The 21,608-nt window shown below is 40.0% G+C and overlaps 2 protein-coding genes across 2 annotated transcripts in view; both read right to left on the minus strand.

The window, feature by feature from the left end:
* The window catches only part of P4HA3 (prolyl 4-hydroxylase subunit alpha 3), a 77,887-nt gene extending 59,514 nt beyond the window's left edge, over nucleotides 1-18,373 (minus strand). Inside the window, exons 1-4 of the mRNA XM_060400016.1 lie at nucleotides 8,542-18,373; nucleotides 7,780-7,871; nucleotides 7,076-7,196; nucleotides 6,452-6,607 (exon numbers count right to left, since the gene is read on the minus strand). Of these exons, the coding sequence (XP_060255999.1) occupies nucleotides 6,452-6,607; nucleotides 7,076-7,196; nucleotides 7,780-7,864 (362 nt within the window). The 5' untranslated portion in view covers nucleotides 7,865-7,871; nucleotides 8,542-18,373. The remainder of the gene's footprint in view (nucleotides 1-6,451; nucleotides 6,608-7,075; nucleotides 7,197-7,779; nucleotides 7,872-8,541) is intronic.
* Nucleotides 15,784-21,608, minus strand: part of PGM2L1 (phosphoglucomutase 2 like 1) — a 60,434-nt gene continuing 54,609 nt past the window's right edge. Inside the window, exon 15 of the mRNA XM_042233221.2 lies at nucleotides 15,784-21,325. Within this exon, the coding sequence (XP_042089155.1) occupies nucleotides 21,223-21,325 (103 nt within the window). The 3' untranslated portion in view covers nucleotides 15,784-21,222. The remainder of the gene's footprint in view (nucleotides 21,326-21,608) is intronic.

A 21,608-nucleotide genomic window follows, 5' to 3' on the forward strand; every position in this document is an offset into this window, starting at 1 on the left:
TTTTTAACTAATTTATCAACACTTTGCTAGGACTTCCAGTGTAATGTTGAGTAGAAGTGACAAAAGAAGATATCCTTGTCTTGTTTCGGATCCTGGATGGATAGGTTTCAGTCTTTCACCATTAAGTATGATGTTAGCTGTGGGTTTTTTTGTCAATGCTTTACCTAGGTTGAGGAAGATCTTTTCTGTTCCTGATTTTTTTTAATGTTTCTGTCAAATATGTTTTCTGCATCTATTGAGATGATCATGTGGTTATTTTTTGTATTAATATTTTGTATTATAATGATTGATTTTTGTTTGTTAAACCAACATTGCATTCTGGGATAAACCTTGTTCTTTGTTTCTGGATTCAGCTTGCTGTTTGTGCTTCACTGAACTTCTCACTTTGTCTTTTGTCAAATCTGGGAAATATCCGTATATTATTTCTTCAAATATTTCTTTTTCAAAATCTTCTGGAATTATGATGACATAAATTAGGTACTGCATCACAGGTCATTAAGGTTCTGTTCATTAAAAAAAAAATCTTTTTCCCTCTGTTTTTCAGATTAGATGAATTTTAATGGATTTATCTTCAAGTTCAGTGAGTTGTTCCCTTATCAGCTGTATTCTGCTGTTGAATAAATTGTGAATTTTTTAGTTTGGTTTTTGTATTTTCATTAGGCTCCTGTTTATATCTCTTCTTTCTTGACATTTTCTACCTTTCCATTCACTTCAAGAGCATTCACCTTTACTTCTTGGAGCATTTTATAACAATCTTCAATCATTTAAACATTTGTGTTTCCTTGACATTTGTTGATTGTCTTTTCTCATACTAATGGAGATTTTCCTGGTTCTTTATATGCTGAATAACATTGGATTAAACACTAGACATGTTGAATGTATGCATGCATGCTAAGTTACTTCAGTCATGTCTGACTCTTTGCAACCCTATGGACTATAGCCTTCCAGGCTCCTCTGTCCATTGGGATTCTCCAGGCAAGAATACTGGAATGGGTAGTCATGCTCTCCTCCAGGGGATCTTCCTGACTCAGGGATTGAATCCATATCTGTCTTATGCATTAATAGGCATGTTCTTACCACTACTGGGTTTCCCCAGTGGCTCAGATGGTACAGAATCTGACTGTAATGCAGGAGACCTAGGTTCAATCCCTGGGCTGGGAAGATTGCCTGGAGAAGGAATGGCAACCCACTCCAGTATTCTTGGCTGGAGAATTCCATGGACAGAGGAGCCTGGTACTCTACAGTCCATGGGGTTGCAATGAGTCAGACATGACTGAGGAGCTAACACTTTAACTTTCATACCTCTAGTTACCACTAGTGTCACCTAGGAAGCCCCAGACATTTTGAATATTATGTTATAAATGTCTAGATTTCATTTAAATCTAATAGATAATAGTATTTATTTATTTTGCTGTTTGTTTTAGCATGTAGCTCACCCAGTTTGATTCAGAAGTACTGACCTGCTTCTGTGGTTCCAAAATGTCATCCAGTTTTCAAAGTTTCTGCCATGTTATTCAGATTTGTCCTGGGTGTACGCCACCCAGTTATCAGTTTCAGATCTGGATAGTGGTCTATTCCATACTCAGTACCCAAGTATGTGGTATGCTATTTAGAATCAGACTGATGCTTGCACAGTTCAGGGGTGAGGTCAGAAACTATGGGCTGTTCTCCTGAGCTCCTCCCTCTCTTGTGATTTCTCTGATACTTTCCAGTCTTTATAAACCCCCACTTTTGAGCCCTCTGGCCAAAAAACTTGGAGGTTCAGTTCCTCTTCTCTCCTGTGTATTTTTCATGTATCTGGGGCCAAGTCACAGGAGGATAGAGGGAGGAAAAAACTCAACAGGGGTTTACCCCACCCTACTGGGACTGTTGAAAGAAAAAAATTATTGCATTATTTTATATGGTTTTAATGTACGCGAATAGAATACATAAGATAACTTGAATAGGCACTCACTACACCACTTCCACTGTGGCTCATCACTGCAGGATTGCCTGAGGGGAGGGGTGCAGGAGGATGGAGAACAGAAGATAAAAAACAATGGATGTTACCCCCCCACCCCGCCCCTCCACATCAATGTGAGGGTCATCTTTCCCTGTTCTTGAGCCAGAGCTAGAGGGCTTCCCCTGTAGCTTTCCCAGTCTTCAACCTGGGGTCCACTTACAGGTTTAAGGCAACTGAGGATCAAAAAGAGGAAACTCATTGCCAGTTCAGCGGTGCTTCAAATTCTGGCATTTCCCCCCGAATCTGACTACAGAGTCCTCAAATGCCTACTCTGTTCTGTCTAGATTTTATAGCTGCATTCAGTGGGCAAGACATCTTCCAACAAACAGAATTTCCTACATTATAACATTTTATTTTAATTCTGCATCAGAGAGGACTTTAAGTCACTCTAAATTACAACAGGGTTCCAAGTTTGACTAAAGCCAAACTGAATTTTAACTAAATTATATTACAAAGACAAATAGTTATGTGACAATAGAATTGATCTTTTCCAAGGGAGCTAAGTTTGTGAGGTTCAATTTTTGTTCCTGTTTGGTATTCAGCAAGGTGTTTTTGTTTGTTTTTTGACCTGTATTATTACACAATTTCTATTTTGGAATGTTAAAAACTAAAAAATGATGTTAGCTTTAAAGAAATGTTGCTATTATTTTAGTTTTTTTAAGTGCAAAAACAGCAAGTTAAGAAATAAAAGGATCGAGGAAAAGATCATGACTTTCAAAATAAATATCAAGGCAGAGAAGAGAAAGGCTTTCCCAGAAATCATCAGCAGCTTCATGTCATGCCACTCTCCCCTGCTCACTCCACACCAGCCACGTTGGCCTTTGGCCTTTTCATTTCCTGCTCCTGCCAACCTCTTTCCTGATTCATGTGTAATTTCTGACTAACTCCTACTCATCCTTTGACTCATTTCCTCAAGAATCTTTCATTTGCTTGCAGATTAGGGTCGAATCCCCATAATATTCAAAACACCCCCTATATTTTCCCTTGGTAGCACTTATTACAGTTGTAATTTCTTTTTTCTATAATTCATGTCTATCTATTCCACCAGAGCATAAGTTTTATGTAGGCAGGACTGTGCTTAGCAGAGTACCTGGCAATAGTGGGTACTCATTTGTAAAGAATGAATAGAGCAAATAGAGCATTCAGAATAATCCTACTACTCAATCTGTTTATTGAGGGTCCTCTATGTGACAGTCCTTTGCCAGGTCTTTTCTAATATTCATCTCCTTTATCCTCACAATAAGCCTATGAGATATGTATTGTTCCTTTGCATTTTATGGTTGGGAAAACCATAGTTCATTGAGATTAGTGATTCAACAGCAAGATGGTAAAGCCTGAAATTGAACCCAGGGTCTCCAGTTCTCAGCTGAGTACCCTTTCCACTACATCATTACTTCAGGTGCTCATTACCAGCTCCTGGCTCAGTCTCCCTTCAAGGAGCATTTCTGGGATACTCATGTCTCATTCTCTTCTCCTTTGTGTTATGAAAGGCTTAAACCAACAGACTGGTGTTCCTACAAGCGTGGTCCACAGTACATCTGCCCCAGAATCATAGTGGGGGGAAGTGGATGTGCTTAGGAGACACAGTGCTGTCAGACTCATCGAATCAAAATGTAGGAGAAGGGGAGGCGAAGGCCAGGACTCATTTTTAACAGGCTCATGGGGTGATTCTTGTGCACGTTTAAGCTGAGAACGCTTCCTTAGGTGGTTTCCAAAGCTTCCTCCAGCTCTGACAGTCTTTTCTTCTAAGACATTGAATTTGGAGGCCAGGCTTCTATAGCCCTATCATCTTTTCCAGAGCTATGAACTCAATACATACTATTTTTGGTAAATGAATACATTCGAATTTGGAAGACAGATTCAAGTCCCTGCTTGGGTATTTACCAGCTGTGATTCCTTGGGAAAATTACTTCACTTCTTGAGCCTTAGAGTTATCATCTTTTAAGATGGAAATAATAACAACAATCCCTATTTTGGCTTCTAGTAATTGGTGTGGAAGATAAATTAAATCATGTATTTCAAACTTCTTTTGATTCCAAATCGAAGAACCACTACAGGTATATAAAATGGACACCAAGAGAGGTTACTTCAGTCCTTCAAATTTGCAGATGGCTGTTATAGCTCTTTCAAATGGACAGAATAGGGAGTTTATTCTAACACAAAACCACCACTACCATCTCTGAAAATAGTATTTCCTTGAAAAGACCCTACTTGCTCTTTTGTAGCAGAGAAGGTAATGGCACCACACTCCAGTACTCTTGCCTGGAAAACCCCATGGACGGAGGAGCCTGGTGGGCTGCAGTCGACGGGGTCGCGAAGAGTCGGGCATGACTGAGCGACTTCACTTTCACTTTTCACTTTCCTGCATTGGAGAAGGAAATGGCAACCCACTCCAGTGTTCTTGCCTGGAGAATCCCAGGGACTGAAGCGACTTAGCAGCCCCAGCAGCAGCTCTCTTATAGAAACCTGATTTTTTTTTTTTAAGAAACCTGAGGCATTCCTATAGCGCCCCCTGGTGAAATTTAGAAGTCAACTCAAAACCATAATCCTTGTCAAACACTTGCTGTTTGCTTAGAAACAAGATTAATTTCTCAGTGTATGTATCTGCTGCTGCTGCTAAGTCGCTTCAGTCGTGTCTGACTCTGTGCGACCCCATAGACGGCTAGGAGCTTTTTAAAAAATATTTATTTATTTATGGCTATGCTGGGTCTTCGCTGCTTTGCTGTGAGTGGGGTCTACTCTTTGTTGCTGTGTAAGGGCTTCTCACTGCAGTGGCTTCTCTTGTTGGTGAGCAAGGCTCTCGGCGCGCAGGCTTTGGTAGTTGCAGTGCATGGGCCCAGCAGTTGCAGCATGCGGGGTCTAGGGTGTGCAAGCTCAGTAGTTGCGGCTCACAGGCTTAGTTGCTCCATGGCAGGTGGACCAGGGACTGAACCCACGTCCCCTGCAATGGCAGGTGGATTCTTATCCACTGTGCCACCAGGGAAGCCCTTAGGCTAGGGACTAGCTTTTTGTGGAGTGTCTCTTTGTCCCCAGAGCGTACCACCCATCCATTCATTCATTTAACCATTACTGAGCATCCGTTGTGCCAGGTGCTGTTCCTGGTAACCAGCAATACAGCAGAGGAGCCAGATGACTTCCCTGTCCTCGGAGTCCTTATAGCAAGTATGAGAGACGGGCAAGCAAACAGTCAAGAACAATGGTGATATATGCCTCGTAGGGGGAGGTGCAAGGAACTATGGTAGCCATTTGGCTAAAAACCAATGAACAGTTTTGAGAAAAAACACAGCACATGGAGGGATGCATGGCAAAAATGAGGCATGAAGTAAAAGCTGGAGCCAAATGTTGAAGGGTCACTCTAAGTTTGAAAGTGAAAGTGAAGTTGATCAGTCGTATCCGACTCTTTGCAACCCCATGGACTGTAGCCAATCAAGTTCCTCTCTCCATGGAATTTTCCAGGCAAGAGTACTGGAGTCGGGTGCCATTGCCTTCTCCAGGGGATCTTCCCGACCCAGGGATCGAACCCAGGTCCCCCACATTGCAGACAGATGCTTTACCATCTGAGCCACCAGGGAAGCCCCTGGCTCTAAGTTTACTTTTACACTAAGGTCAATGGGAAGCAACTGAACAGTTTTAAGTAGAGGAATGATTCAATTAGATTTTTGCTTTTTAAAGATCATTCTGACTTTAGTGGGTAGAACTGATTGGAGGAGGCAAGGTCACAGGTAGAAAGACCTGTTAGAAAGCTGCTGCATAATCCAGGTGAGAAACGAATGTTTAGTTAGGAGGTAGGTGTACATGGGAAGCTTTAAATGTGTGGGTAAAATTCCATTTCTTTCTCTGAGTGGTAGGTACAAAAGTATTATATTCTTTATATTTTATACTTAGGTTACATAAGTTCTTTAGTATATATGAAGCTATTCATTTAAAGTCAAAGAAGGGGACGAAAGAGGATGAGATGGTTGGATGGCATCACCGACTCAATGGACATGAGTTTGAGTAAACTCTGGGAGTTGGTGATGGACAGGGAGGCCTGGCGTGCTACAGTCCATGGGGTCGCAAAGAGTCAGACACATCTGAGCAACCGAACTGAACTGAAAACTGACAAAATACTACCATATGTGTGCATGTATATACATACACATACATAAATTTTAAAATTTGGAAGGGAAGGACACAAAAAATTCAACAGGAGGTGGCCTCTGAGAAGGCAAAGTAGACTATAAAGACAGCCATGATCCTTACTCCTCCCTGTATCCACACCCTTTGTAGTGTGAGCTTGCATCTCCCTCCAACAAGGAGTCAATTTCCCCTTATTATTTTCTTTAGACAATGAAATACAACAAAAGGGACAATGTGCCAGTTTTGAGCCCAGGCCTCAAGAGGCCTGGCATGCTTCAGTCCTCTTTCGGAACCCCATGCAGGCACCCATGTGAACAAGTCTGGGCTCACCTGCTGGAGCATGGCAGAGCTTGGCCGACCCAGCTGAGACCATTGTGAGCTAAGCAGCGCCCAGGCAACTTGACTTGGCAGCTGACCTCCATCTGATAAGTGAACCCAACTAAGACCAGAAGAACCAGCCTGCTGATCCCAGTCCAAACTTCAGAACTGTGAGATATATAATTGTTTTAAGTCACTAAAGTTGTGGGTAGTTTGTTTTATGGCAAAAGTTGACTGTTACAGAACTGGTGTCTGAAATGCTGCTTTTAAGAAAAGTCCCAAAATTCATGGCATTGGTTTTGGGATCAGGGATGGGTGGAGATTGGAAAACTGGCAAGTAAACAGTGAAATCTGGGAAAATGATGAGGAAATTGTGACTGGCTAGAAAAATGGTAATCTGCGTTTTATAGTGGCAAAACAATGGACAAAACTGTTGCCTGTGGTAACTAGGGGAAGATGGGAGAAAATACTAAAATTTTGATTCAACTATGGAAATTTCTAGGGAGAATGTTGTGTCAGTTGGGTGCTCCCAACTGGGTGTGATAACTTTATAACAGGAAGAGAGGTATGAGTTAAAGAAAGAACTGGCCTGCTTGAAACACGAATTTAGAGAGAAGAGAGAGGGCCAGGACTTACCACGTTAAAAAATAAAACTTCATCTTGAGGCTCTCTAGCCAGTGAAGAATTCTTATGGGGAAATAGAGCCTGGAGGTGTGAATCACACCAAAGGTGTGGCTGTAACACACTTTGTAAAGACCTATGAGAGAATTAAAGTGATGTCTAGTAGACTCCTAGACTTCTTGAAATCTTAAGCGCAATATCCATAGAAACCTAATACCAAAATAGCAATGATAAAGTTGAGAGATGTCTCAAAAATGATTGGGTGGCATTTAGAGTATGGAGTAGACTACAATCAGATACATAAAAGACCCACAAAAATTTTAAATTGGTTGCACATATGAGAGTATCACCAACCTGGACTAAAAGGGACTTAAATAATTCGAATTGCCACTCAGCTGCCAATATGAGCCACTTCTTCAGAAGCAGGCAAGGAAGGTGATGGACAAAGCATAGTCCAGAGGGCAGAGCAAGAAGCACAGAGATCAATAGACTAGGGAACTGCTCCCGTGGAGCAGAATTTAGGCCTCAGCAAGGAATACTCCCTCTCCCAGGAGAGGGGACCTGACAAACTTTGCCAACGTGGAGTCCAGAACTGCCTCTGTTTAAGGATGATTATGTATCTCTCATGCTTTTCCTTCTTGAATAGAAATGCCAGCTGTCTTTTAAATACATGGGTATCAAGATCAGAAAGAACAACATTCATCAAGGCACCTACAAACCTGATGTAGATGATAAGATCCTAGACTTCCAGCCTGATGACGTAACAGCAAGAGACTTTAGGGGTTCTGAAATGGAGGTAAGCATACTTTGCCTGTGGAAGGAATGCGAACAATTACAGTCACGGAGTACATACTGTGGTGGATTAAAAAATGGCCACAACCTTTCAATCCTCCTTGAATCCATACTCTTTGAGTTGTGACCCTGCCGTTCCTCCCATCAAAAGTTGGAGACGGTTTCTCCATTCCTTAAATCTGAAGTGGCCTTGTGACATTCTTGGCCTATGGAATGAAGCAGTGGCACTATTAAGCCTCAAGATGCCTCAAGAGCATGTTTCAGTTCTTCTTCTTGAAATCCTGTGTGGCTCTGAAGCTTAGAAATTAAATTGGTTGCACATACGAGAGTATGCACACACATAGACTTGTGTGTAGGTCACCAGCTTCAGAGTGATAGTTGGAACTTCGGACATTTCACCCAGAAAAAGTGTGTAAAATCTATGCCATTGGCTGAGATCAGAAACCTATTTTCCAGTCTCTGCAGGATGCTTCTTCCTGCTTTTTGTTGTCTCCTGTGTCTACAAGGTCTTTCCTCTTTTCTCTACCTCTAGCTATTCTTTCAAGGCTCCCAGCAATTGTTTAGAGCCATTCCTGGATCCAGCAAAGATAACCCTCTATTCCTGCAGCATTTTATACTTACTTTTACTACTGCAATTCTATTGCATTGTAATTGTTTTTGTCCTTTTAAATATGTGGGTTACATCTTACCAACTTTTTCTTCAGGGTCCTGCTTCTGGTAGGTTGAAAGTGTTAGTCACTCAGTTGTGTCCAACTCTTCGCAATCCCATGGACTGTAGTCCACCAGGCTTCTTGTCCATGGAATTCTCTAGGCAAGAATACTGGAGTGGGTAGTCATTCCCTTCTCCAGGGGATCTTCCTGATCCAGGGATCAAACCTGGGTCTCCTGCATTGCAGGCAGATTCTTTACTATCTGAGCCACCTGGGAAGCTCTGATTACTAAATATTTATACAGAAGGAGAAAGGGACTGCTATTTGGGAGACCTGAGTATTAGTCCCAGATTTGCCCCTGAACTGCTTTGTAAATCAAAGGATCACTGCTCTCTGGACCTTAGTTTTCTCTGACTACAAGTAGAGAGGACTCCTGGCTGAAGACTAAGATTCACTGAATGAATATTAACCAGGCACTCTCAGGTCATGGAGGAAAGAGCAAGGGGAAGAAGATGACTTGGGTTCTGCAGCAATCCACTCTGTGGACTCAAGTTGATCCCCAACCTGACCCTCAGACTTTCCTAACTGTAAAGAGAGATGCTTGTATTGAATTGGGGTTCTGATCTCTGTCCACTAGGGGGAAGCATGCAGATGTGGGAACAGCAAACAACTGAAAAAAAAACACCTCGAATCCAGTTACTATTTTTTTCTGCCCTTGCTCCCTGCCCACTCTCCTACTCTTTCCCTACTCCAACTTTCCTAATTTAGCCTCAGGTTGGTTTCTACCCACCCTTCCAACTTCAGCTCATGACTTTGCTGCAGCCAGTCTGGCAGGAAGGCCTCCAGCAAGTCTCAAGTCTCCCTGTTTCCCAGTTGTCACCCATAGATTTTCTTTGCTTTGAGTGGAATTTATTCATATACCAAGTACGCCTCATCCCCTTTGCTTATTCACAGCCTACTTGCCCTTGTAATGCAGCTCAAATTCCAATTCAGTTCACTTCAGCTGAACATTTTTTCCCCCTTGAGGGCTCATTATCCTCTTGGCTTGGTTCTGGGCTCTGGGGAACTGCACTGAGTCAGCCAATTCCAGCCCTTTGGGAGCTCACAATCCACTGGGAGAGTCAGACACATTCAGAAACCATTTCCTTGTGGCGTGGGAAGTGCTGTAACAAAGGGAGTTCTGGCAGGCAGGAAAGGCCTTTTTTTTTTTTTTTTTTTAAGATTTTTTGGTGTGGACCATTTTTAAAGTCTTTATTGAATTTGTTACAATATTGCTTCTGTTTTATGTCTTGGTGTTTTGGCTGAGAGGCATGTTAGCTCTCTGACCAGGGATCAAACCCACACCCTCTGCACTGGAAGGCACAGTCCCAACTGCTGGATCACCAGGGAAGTTCCCAGGAAAGGCTTTTTGGAAGAGATGATGCTTGAGTTGAGGATTAAGGGAGCAGTTGTTCATAAAGCAAAAGATGTCAAAGTGTTAGGGGAAACACACTGACTGAAACCGTCCAACCTGGCCAGGCACCATAGTAACTATTTCCCTGAGTTATTTTATGACAGAAGGTCCTAGTAAGGAACATGGAACTAATAAGCCACCACCAACTGAAGGAGTTCAGGAAAGGTCAAAAGGAGATGCCACGTGTCCTAGCACCTCCCAGAAGCCTTCTTGCTGCCACCCATCTTGGCTGAGCAATGCATGTGCCACCAGGACGGACCCTGAGTCAGAATAATTGGCCAGATACAACCCAGAAACCAAGCCCATCACCATAAAACCCAGGGCAGCGAGTCACATGGCAGAGCAGACCTCCCAGTTTCCCTTAACCTCCTGCTCTCAGTCCAGGTGCCTCTTCCCAATAAAGGTTTTTGCTTTGTCAACTTCTGTGTCTCATCAGACAACTCATTTCCAACTGTTAGACAAAAGCCCACTCTCAGGTCCTGGAAGAGGTCTCCTTTCCTGCAACAAAAGAGTGTGCGGTAGGCCAGAGCCCTCTTCCCTGACACCTGCTGTGCTGCTCCCATATCACTTAGAAATCTCACCTTTTTCTACTCTGGGCTGGCATATATATTAATCTTATTTATATATTAAATTTTATATGTTAAATTTATATAATGTATATTTATATTTATCATAAATTTATATTTTATAAAAATTTATATAAACAATATAAAACAAAATTTATATTAAAATTCAGACTTAAATTGAAGAAAGTAGGGAAAACCAGTGGTTCCAAATAGGAAAAGGAGTACATCAAGGCTGTATATTGTCACCCTGCTTATTTAACTTATATGCAGGGTACATCATGAGAAATGCTGGGCTGGAAGAAACACAATCTGGAAGATTGTGGGAGAATCAAGATTGCCCGGAGAAATATCAATAACCTCAGATATGCAGATGACACCACCCTTATGGCAGAAAGTGAAGAGGAGCTAAAAAGCCTCTTGATGAAAGTGAAAGAGGAGAGTGAAAAAGTTGGCTTAAAGCTCAACATTCAGAAAACGAAGATCATGGCATCTGGTCCCATCACTTTATGGGAAATAGATGGGAAACAGTAGAAACAGTGTCGGACTTTATTTTTTGGGGCTCCAAAATCACTGCAGATGGTGACTGCAGCCATGAAATTAAAAGACGCTTACTCTGGAAGGAAAGTTATGACCAACCTAGATAGCATACTCAAAGCAGAGACATTACTTTGCCAACAAAGGTCTGTCTAGTCAAGGCTATGGTTTCTCCTGTGGTCATGTATGGATGTGAGAGTTGGACTGTGAAGAAAGCTGAGCACTGAAGAATTGATGCTTTTGAACTGTGGTGTTGGAGAAGACTCTTGAGAGTCCCTTGGACTGCAAGGAGATCCAACCAGTCAATTCTAAAGGAGATCGGTCCTGGGTGTTCATTGGAAGGACTGATGCTAAAGCTGAAAACCCAGTACTTTGGCCACCTGATGAGAAGAGTTGACTCACTGGAAAAGACTCTGATGCTGGGAGGGATTGGGGGCTAGGAGGAGAAGGGGGCGACAGAGGATGAGATGGCTGGATGGCATCACCGACTCGATGGTCATGAGTTTGAGTAAACTCCGGGAGTTGGTGATGGACAGGGAAGCCTGGCGTGCTGCGATTCATGGGGTCACAAAGAGTTGGACATGACTGAGCGACTGAACTGAACTGATAGTTTATATTTATAAATTATATTTATTAAATTTATATAATATATATACATATATATATATATATATATATAGTATTATGGGGGCTTCCCTGATGGCTCAGACGGTAAATAATCTGTCTGCATAGGTGACCCGGGTTCGACCCCTCAGTCTGGAAGATCCCCTGGACAAGGGAATGGTACCCACTCAAGTATTCTTGCATGGAGAATTCCATGGACAGAGGAGCCTGGCAGTCTAGAGTCCTTATGGTATTATATTTATGTTGGACCCAGCTCTTTGGAAATTGTCTATGGGGTGATTAGGAAGGTGAAGGGGATCTAAAAATCAGGTCACACATGGAACAGTTACTGAATTACACATATTCAGACTGAGGGGAAAAGCCTTCAAGTGACAAGGAAACAGATTTTTGGATAACATTGAGTTTTCAAGTGGAACCAAAGAATAGAAGCTGCAGGAGGCAGATTTCAGCTGAACATAATAAAAACTCTCTACTAGTCTTCCTTTCAAAGAGAATAACTTGTCTTGGCAAGTTGTCACTGGAGTTCAAATCTTTATCCCATTTGGTAGTGAAATGGTAGAAAATGATGAGATTGGATAAGATGAACTCCAAGGTTCTTTCTCTCATACTTTCCCTGCCCCCACCACCATCTTTCTGCTTAAACCCTCCCACGATTCTCATTATCTACTGACTGAAGTCTAAGTTCTGCAGCACAGCACACAGGGCCCTCTCCCCAGTCTGCGCTCACATCCCTGCTCCCAGCATGGCAGTACTGAACTGCTCGTGGTTCTCTGCATGCGTGTGCTGTGTCTGTGCTTAAGATGCCCCCCTCTTCCTGTGCCCGAGCTTTTACTTCTTCTCCAGTTCTCTGGCACTGCAGTGAACTGTCACCTTCTGTTTGCACCAGAGTTTTCAACTGATGAGTTCACTTCCTGTCACTGTGTCTTGATGGAAGGGTAACTGCAGCTGTCATTCAGAAGGAAGCTGAGGGGTCAGATCCTTCCATTACCAGGATCTAGTTTCAGCCAGGAGGCAGGCATGCAACAAGAGTCCAGGCCACTGAGGCCTTCTCTTCAGGTGCTTTGACTCCAAAAACATCAAGAAGAAACACAGGTGATCTGGTGGTGTGGGGCCATGGCAACAGTGTTCTGATCCTGCTGTTCCAGCAGTAACATGGTTGCTGTGTCTTTTTTCCTACTTCTTAGCCTTCTGCAGTGCCCTTAATGAAGCAGAGGTCAAAGACATAATCTAAAGCAAATCACATGTAAGACTGGTCTATTTAATGATTAGAACTAGAGGTAAAGAGAGGGAAATAAAGACAAACAGGAGAACGGTCACATCACTAACAAGAATGAAGAAGTGCTAGTTTGGGGAAGACAAGAGAGGAAAGACGGAGAATAAACAAACATTTTTATTATAGTGAAAGTCACTCAGTTGTGTCTCTTTGTGACCCCATGGACTGTAGCCAGAATACTGGAATGGGTAGCCTTTCCCTTCTCCAGCAGATCTTCCCAACCCAGGAATCCAACCAGGGTCTCCTGCATTGCAGGCGGATTCTTTACCAGCTGAGCCACAAGGGAAGCCTTTTTATTATAATCCCTCCTCTAATACATCTCAATCTAAATACACATGAATTCTCCCTTGGGGATGGTAACAGTCCCATTGCTATTTTAGGCTGAGTTAGCTTCTTGGTCTCTGTTTTAGGTGGGTTTCAGGCCAATGGACTTGTCCTTACCTTCAGAGGCTGTTAAAGAACTTGTCAAACACAGGTGGCCAATAGGCACAAGAAAATATGCTCACCATTGCTAATTATTAGAGAAATACAAATCAAAACTACAATGAACTATTACCCCACACTGGTCAAAAAAAAGTCTACAAATAATAAATGCTGGAGGGGGTGTGGAGAAAAAGGAACCTCCTACACTGTTGATGAGAATGTAAACTGGTGCAATCATTATGGAGAACAGTCTGGAGGTTTCTCAAAAAACTTACAATAGGGTTGCCATATGATCCAGCAATCCTACTTCTGGGCATATATCTGGAGAAAACTAATTCAAAAAGATACATGCACCCTAATGTTCATAGCACCACGGTTTACAATGGCCAAGACATGGAAACAACCTACACGTCCACGGATGGAGGAATGAATGAAGAAGACGTGGTGTGCATATAAAAAGGAGTATTACTCAGCCATTAGAAAGGATGAAACAATGTGATCTGGAGCAACGTAGACGGACCTAGGGATTATCACACTAAGTCAAAGGCAAGTATCATATGATATCACTTCTATGTGGAATCTAAAAAATGATGCAAATGAACTTATTTATAAAAACGGAAACTGGTTCACAGATATAGAGAACAAACTAATTGGTTACCAAAGGGGAAGAGGGGTGAGGGATAAATTAGGAGTTTATGATTAGCAGATACAATGTATAAAATAGATGAACAACGAGTTCCTACTGTACAGCACAGGGCACTGTATTCAACATCTTGTAACAAACCATAGTGGAAAATAATATGAAACAGAAAATACACACACACATAAACACAAATACACACATACATCTGAATCACTTCACTGTACACCAGAAACTAACAACATTGCGAATCAACTAATATAGTACTCCAAGTAAAACAAATTAATTTGTCAATTAGTACATATCCTGTGGCACGATAAGTAAAAGATGACTTGGAGGTTTCAAGCCAGGAAAATATGGGGCCAGGAAAGTGGGAAGAAAATGCTTAGCTTGGGATTTCAGCAGGACGTGGGCAGAGACGACCCAGAGATAGTGAGAAGTAGGTGTTGCCTGAATGAGATATTGATTAATGGGCTTGTAAATCTCTAAAGGGGGTGGAATCACTGCTGCATATTTCTCATCACGTGCAACCCTGTGCATGTGTGGAATCAAAGCAGAATTCAGGGCTTTTCTTCTTCATGCAGAAATGTGAGATGGATTAATTCAACCAGTAAATATTACTGGATACCTTCTATGTGCCATGCACTGTTCTAGGCAATAGTAATGTAGTGAAAAGGCTATGCTTGTGCAGACTACAGAGATAGGTAATACTACTACTTAAATTTGCTGTATTTTTTATGTGCTTAAACAACAATAAAATAAGAGGAAAAGGTAAGGCTGGGGTTAGCATGGTTTTCAGAATATACAAGGAAGGTGATAAAATGATCTTGTAGAATGTTATTCTCATTCATGTTACCTTTGAACCTATCAGAGGAAGCAGGCAGTGGAGACCAGGACCACAGAGTCCTAACAATCCTGGAAACTAATTGCATGATCACCACTCTATCACAGATACATAGTTACTTCTTTGAGGGATTTCCAAATCTTTAACTTTTTATTATGTTGCTGCTGCTGCTGCCAAGTCGTGTTGGACTCTGTGCGACCCCATAGACAGCAGCCCACCAGGCTCCCCTGTCCCTGGGATTCTCCAGGCAAGAACACTGGTGTGGATTGCCATTTCCTTCTCCAATGCATGAAAGAGAAAAGTGAAAGTGAAGTCGTTCAGTTGTGTCTGACTCTTGGCGACCCCATGGACTGTAGCCCACTAGGCTCCTCCACCCATGGGATTTTCCAGGCAAGAGTACTGGAGTGGGGTGCCATTGCCTTCTCCTTTAGTTGATGCTAACATGGGCAGACAAATTAGGTCAATTAAAGAAGAGAAGGAGAAAAATAATGTGGAAAAATATTTAGTATTAGTTCTTTCTTCTGGGACTTTAGGCTAAAGTGAAAGTGAAAGTGAAGTCGCTCAGTTGTGTCTGACTCTGCGACCCCATGGACTGTAGCCCACCAGGCTCCTCCCTCCATGGGATTCTCCAAGCAAGAGTACTGGAGTGGGTTGCCATTTCCTTCTCCAGGGGATCTTCCCGACTCAGGGATCAAATCCAGGTCCCCCACATTCCAGGCAGATGCTTTAACCTCTGAGCCACCAGGGAAGCTTTTGGTTAACCAATCAAGAAATATTTACCGAGTAATGAGCTACACTACTTTTTTATGGTCAAAGTAGTTTCTAGGGAATATCATGTACATATTTCAAGAACATGTTCAGTTTGGATAGCAAACTTTATAAACTACATAATATCTAAGATAATAAAAATTACACAGAAACTTATGCCTATGAAGAGACCTGTTTATTACTGATAACACTTCATTTGGCTAAAACCACGCACACAAATACTTAAAGTGCAAATTGTCATAGGGAGTATTTATGATACACCCTGGTAGTCTGTAAGGAAAAATGAGAAGATATTGACAGAAACTATTAAAACGAGGGTACAATTTTGGACTACTGGTATACAGAAAAATAATTAACTCTTAACTGCATATATTTTATCTCGCATATTCAATGACATACAAAGAGTTTGTTTCAGCCTATAACACAAGGCCTCATCACATACAGGTGCAAATCTTGTTTGGGTGGCTCTCTTCAGACATATGATGAATCATACACCGGACAAAAATTTACCAAACAGTATCCAATTAGTTGTGACTCCCTTGGAAGGCAGCATTAGTAGGCTTATAACAGCACTAATACTAGTGATACCAAGTCTACACAGATATTTTCTTAACCTTCTTGGCCAGCATCTTGCTTTGAGTGTAAAATAGTAGGCATTACATACAATTTCAAAATGGAATATGCTCTCCTCTTGCCAAAGAAACAGAGTATTTAAGAGTGTGCATGCTTGATAAACATTACTTAGTGTACATATCAGTACTGAAAACTGTTTTAAAAGCTGAATCAGAAAAGTCATGTTTTCGATTGCCTAAACTATTTGTTTCTTTAGAATAAAATTCCATAATTCCTATTTTCACCAACTAAGTACTCTATAACAGGTGGTGGGTGGTGTGGATATGAAAAATAATAAACCATGATCCCTGCTTTCAGGGAGCTGAGAGTCAGGTGCTCCTTCCTAGCCAAGGGATGCTAATAATTAATGTGAACAAACTGGTAAATGCCTTGGGTTATATTATAAGGTTCAGTGGTACTAAAACTATTTCAGGTCACTTCAACTTGGCATTAATATCTTCAAAGGTCACCTTCTAAAGGGAATATCTTACGTACATTCTACATATATTTGTCACACTAGAGTCAGCGTGTGTCCCCTCAGGGGTATACAGCAACTGAGGCAGGGGATGGGGGAGAAAACTGAGAGCCCACATGATAAACATGGTGCCTCTTTCTGGTGGCATCAGTTTCCACGAAGACTGAAGGCATCATTTTTCACTGAAACAGTTTTATTACGGAGAATGCAAAAATCACATTTTCAAGACAGAACACAAAATTTCAAGTGCAGGCTGCTTCTGATTTTGCTCTCAGGCCCCTTCCCCCAAACATTCATGTTCCTTTGCTTTAGGATTATGCTGGTGGAAAAATTCGAGAGGCAAACTTCAAAGATATGCCACTTTGCCCTTATCTTGGTCACTTTAGTCATTCTTCTATGTTTAAGTATTGAATTAACAAAGGAAGATATGTCTTAATGAATGTAATAGTATGGTGAATATTTTAAAGTCACCAACAGAAAACATTAACTTTGTTTCCAACCAGGAGTAAACTTAGGCTGTGTAAAGAGTCCAACAATGAGATATTCCCTCCTTTCCACTTAGACTCCTCATGGTTTATGGTAAGATGGTTTGAGGGACAAATGTAAAAAAAAATTATTTCCTCAGAGCTTGTGCTTTGGATGCCCAAAGTACAAGGAAACCTGAAATAAAATGCCAGATCAATTGACCATTCATTTTGGTTAGTAGGAGTCTTTCTTCATCAGTTTCTAGAGCAATCTCAGAACACAAGTGAATTGTAAAAGGCTATAATAAATTAATATACAGTAGTATCCAAGCAGATCAAAAAAGATTATACAATAGATTTAAAATTACTTCTTACAATGTCTTAAATATTCTCACAGTAATAACAAAATAACCAAAAGTCCATAAACAAAAACAGCTTAGGAATAAGTTTAAAGCAGTCTGAATGAATACAGTTAAGATTTCTTATAAGTGAGGTAACAGGGCAACAGTGTTTCACAGTAACAGAATATGGAAGGGCACCTAGGGAAGGAGGGAGGTAGAGAGAAAAAGGCATAAAACAAATTTATCCAAGCAGAATTTGGATTTCTCAAGCATCACAAACATCAATGGAAAACATCTGAGAGAAACACCAATAGCAGCAGAGTTTGTAGAACAATTTCTCCATTAAACTTCAGCGAGTATCTTTGTTGCATCAATTCCAGAAGCAACTTGCTTAAGAAATAGGAGGTCTATTCCTTATATAGATATTCCAAGGCATCCACTCTCTTAGAACCTTTCTGTCTGCTGAAGTTACAACATCCAAGTAATAATAATTTATATTTAAAACAAACTCCTCAAATATCCTATACATTCCTCAAGATGAACGGAATTATGTTCAAGTCGCACTTAATTTACAGGTTTAATCAGGCAGTTCTTTAGACAGTGAATAAAGACTGCACTCATGCATCTACTACTCAACATATACTAAAACTATCTTGTGAGCTAAATTCTTCCAGATATGGAGTGAAACTCAAATGTTACTTTCAATGCTCTTTATGATATCATCTTTGTTCCAACCTGAGATTTCAATGAAGGAACTTTAAAAAGTGCTAAACAGCTTTTTAGCATATGCCATAATTCTGAAATGTTTAATTGTATTAAAAAAATCCTTATTCCCTCTTATACTGTCCCTGCTGAAGATGGAGAACAGTCTGTCATATTACCTCTTATTTTGAGTTCTTCAATAAAAGATTTAAATAATAACTCAAGATTTACTAAACTATCTCAACAACTTCCTCCTCTCCGAGTTAAATGATCTTAATCATTTGTGCTTTTTCTTATAGGTCTTATTTTTCAATCTATATTTCATTCCTTTTTATTTCTGCTATATTCACCCCTCTCCAGTTCCCGTACAATCCGAAAACATAACATCCTAACAGGAACTGAATCCTATGAGGGGTACTTTTTCTCACCACCTCAAAGGCCTCCCTGGCTGCTTCTTAGCAGTCACTAAATAAAGGAGACAAAAGCATCACTATCTACTCATCATAACAACAAGTAAACAACTTGCCCACAGCCAGTTCATTTCCCACTTTTCAGGTGGTAAGTTTGCTCTTCACATGAAGCATTTTCTCTGCCACTTTACTGACTTTTCTCTTGTTTATTTCTACTGTTTATTTCTAGTGCTTTAAGCTTGCCTGATTAATTCTTTTCTTTTCCTCAAAGCTCTAGAAAAATAGCAGTTTTGATCTACACACTTAATGAGAAGGCATTCATTTCCATGATACTGTTCATAAAGAAAAAGATAATGTAGATCCTAAGGCTGAGCCCTACTGGCCAGTACTTCTATTTTTCTTGGTTGTCTTGGGCAACTGAATTTATTTTGTTGACAAGTGTACACCCACTATGGGCTCTTGTTAAATATCATGCTCAAGAGCTTGGCTAGAATCAAATAACTCCCTCAATCTATACTCTGAGAACATTTGTAAAATTTTAACTTTGGATATTTAAATTTTTGACATAAGAATCCAAGCCTTAATGACTTTTCACCTTGGTTAAGATGACTCCTGTTGCATTATATTGTTGCATTAAAAACTGTTCTCTTTATAATAGAATGACAAGCATGGCTTTAGTGATTATGAATGAGTTGTTGTATCATTTTAGCTCCATTTTGTTCTTCAGTCACTGAAACACAGATACTAAAACAGAATATACATTATTTTTCATATATATATATATATAGCATTGTTCATACTACTTTGTAGAATATAGGCCATTTCCTAAATGACAATCTACATTCCTAAAAGCAAATAAAGCAAAACATTCTACACATTTCTTCTTTAGTGCAAAGCCTTTGGAAACAAACTCATTCAGGAATAGTATTCTACATTTAGCTCTATTATCTACAGTCACACAAGATTCAGCTATAAGAAAGTAAGGAAGGAACAAATGAACAATAGTGGCAGTACAGTAATTTGAAAATCACATTTGGATTATCTGGAGTCAGCCAAATGTTAGCTGATAACTGCAACAAATCAAACCATGATTTAACAAATATTCTAGTCTGTTTTAATTTTGTATTATTTTTCAAGGAAATAAATTCTCTCATACCAGTTATCTCCCACAGGCAATTTGTTTAGTATAATTATGTACATCCAAGGCCTCATGATGGTTAACTCTTAACTATACCATGTGTGCTAAGTACCCTGTGAGCAATACAGGACAGAATACACTTTGAGAAGATTAAACAACACTTCTCTATTAACTCTTTTTTAGAGATGCAGAATCAACCAAAAATGACATTCCCTTCCCAAAAAATTTTCCCCCACTAAGAGAGATAAATATTACTCATGATAAAAAAAACTCTACAGAAGTCAGCAAGATGTTAGGATAAACTGGACTTTAGTTTTAAAACATGTAGCTTGTTTTGTAAGATCTAAAATCTGGATGTTTTATTTCTTAGTAAAATGAGCACTACTTCATGTGATAAAGAAACAAATATTCTTATTAACCTCCAATTAAAATAAATAAATTTAAATTTTACAAAAATGAAGGGCTGTAAAAAAAATGTAATTTAAAGGTCAGACTTTTAAATTAAAAATTCATAGCTCCTTTCTTAGTTCCAGTATTTTTCTTTACTTAGAGGCTGTGCTGACACAATTCTAACATGAAGATCCTTAGCTAGTTATACTGAGCCTGTTTTTATTAAGATTTTTACTTACATTCATAAGATTTTTAAATCAACAATCTATTTTAAATAGAGGAGAAGTACCTATATAGTTTGGAAGACTTTCTTTAACTGTCTGCAAATTAAGTGATTAAATTATACTCAATGGAAGAACACTATTTCAATTCAAACCATGCCTTGAAAAGGCACTGAGAAAGAACCAAGCCACTAGGAGTGTTGCCACTATTGTTTTATGTTCGATAAATGTTAGAATTTTAAATAAATACAATAAATTTACACTGCACCAAGAGCACCTGAAACAGAGGTGCTGAAACCACAAATTGTAACACCTGTTCTAACCTAGAAATGCTAAATATCCTATTTCAAATACTCTAATTTGTAAGTTAATACCTGCGATGTAACAATGACACTTTTCCACAGTATTCTGGGAGCAGTGCCACTTGCCAATCTTACGGATTCATTTCCTTAACTAACTCTACAATTATACAACATTATCTTCCTTTAAGAAAAACTGTGCTATACACAATCACAAGAATATATAACTAAGCTTAATCACACTTGAATAAGAACACTCACATTTGTATTTTGTTTCTGTTGAAGGAAGAATGACATGTTACCATAATACTTTTAATGTAATGACTTTTGTTCAGGATTATGAAAAAATTTGAATTATTTCTTTCCAGCCATTTCATTTCATATTTATACAGTTTAGCCAGCCAACCAAAAAGAAAGAAAATAAAGGAAAAAGATATTTGGCCAGATGACACACAGAGAGAATGCTAACATGAGTTCAATGCATGGAGTTCTTGGTTGCTCTGTTCCACAGACCGGGGCAGAGCAGCGATGTTCTGGCGAAGGCTAAACAGAACGCCAGGTCAGTCCATTTTTACTGGGCTCAAGAAAATTCTCAATTAAAGCATCAATCAGTTTCTTCAATTCCTCTTCTAGTAAGGCAGTGTCACTGAGGGAAAAGGTTAACAGTTTTGAAATTCTTTATTTCCATAGCCTTAAAATGTGCTTAAATTGTTGTAATTTTTTAAGAGTGCATACACTTTATGGGATGGTTAAATAACTGGTAAACAAGACAGAAATTCACTCGGGTAAAACAAAACAAGACCGAAAGTGGCAAGAGGGGAGTCACACTCACAGAAAACACCTTTCTCACAAACTGAAATTGCACTGCATTAACAGGAGGTCCTTAGTACATGAAACATGGATGAGTTAGAGTATATCTAAAGACTGCT

The sequence above is a fragment of the Ovis aries genome, chromosome 15 (genome assembly GCF_016772045.2).
Source record: "Ovis aries strain OAR_USU_Benz2616 breed Rambouillet chromosome 15, ARS-UI_Ramb_v3.0, whole genome shotgun sequence".
In the NCBI taxonomy this organism is placed as follows: Eukaryota; Metazoa; Chordata; class Mammalia; order Artiodactyla; family Bovidae; genus Ovis; species Ovis aries.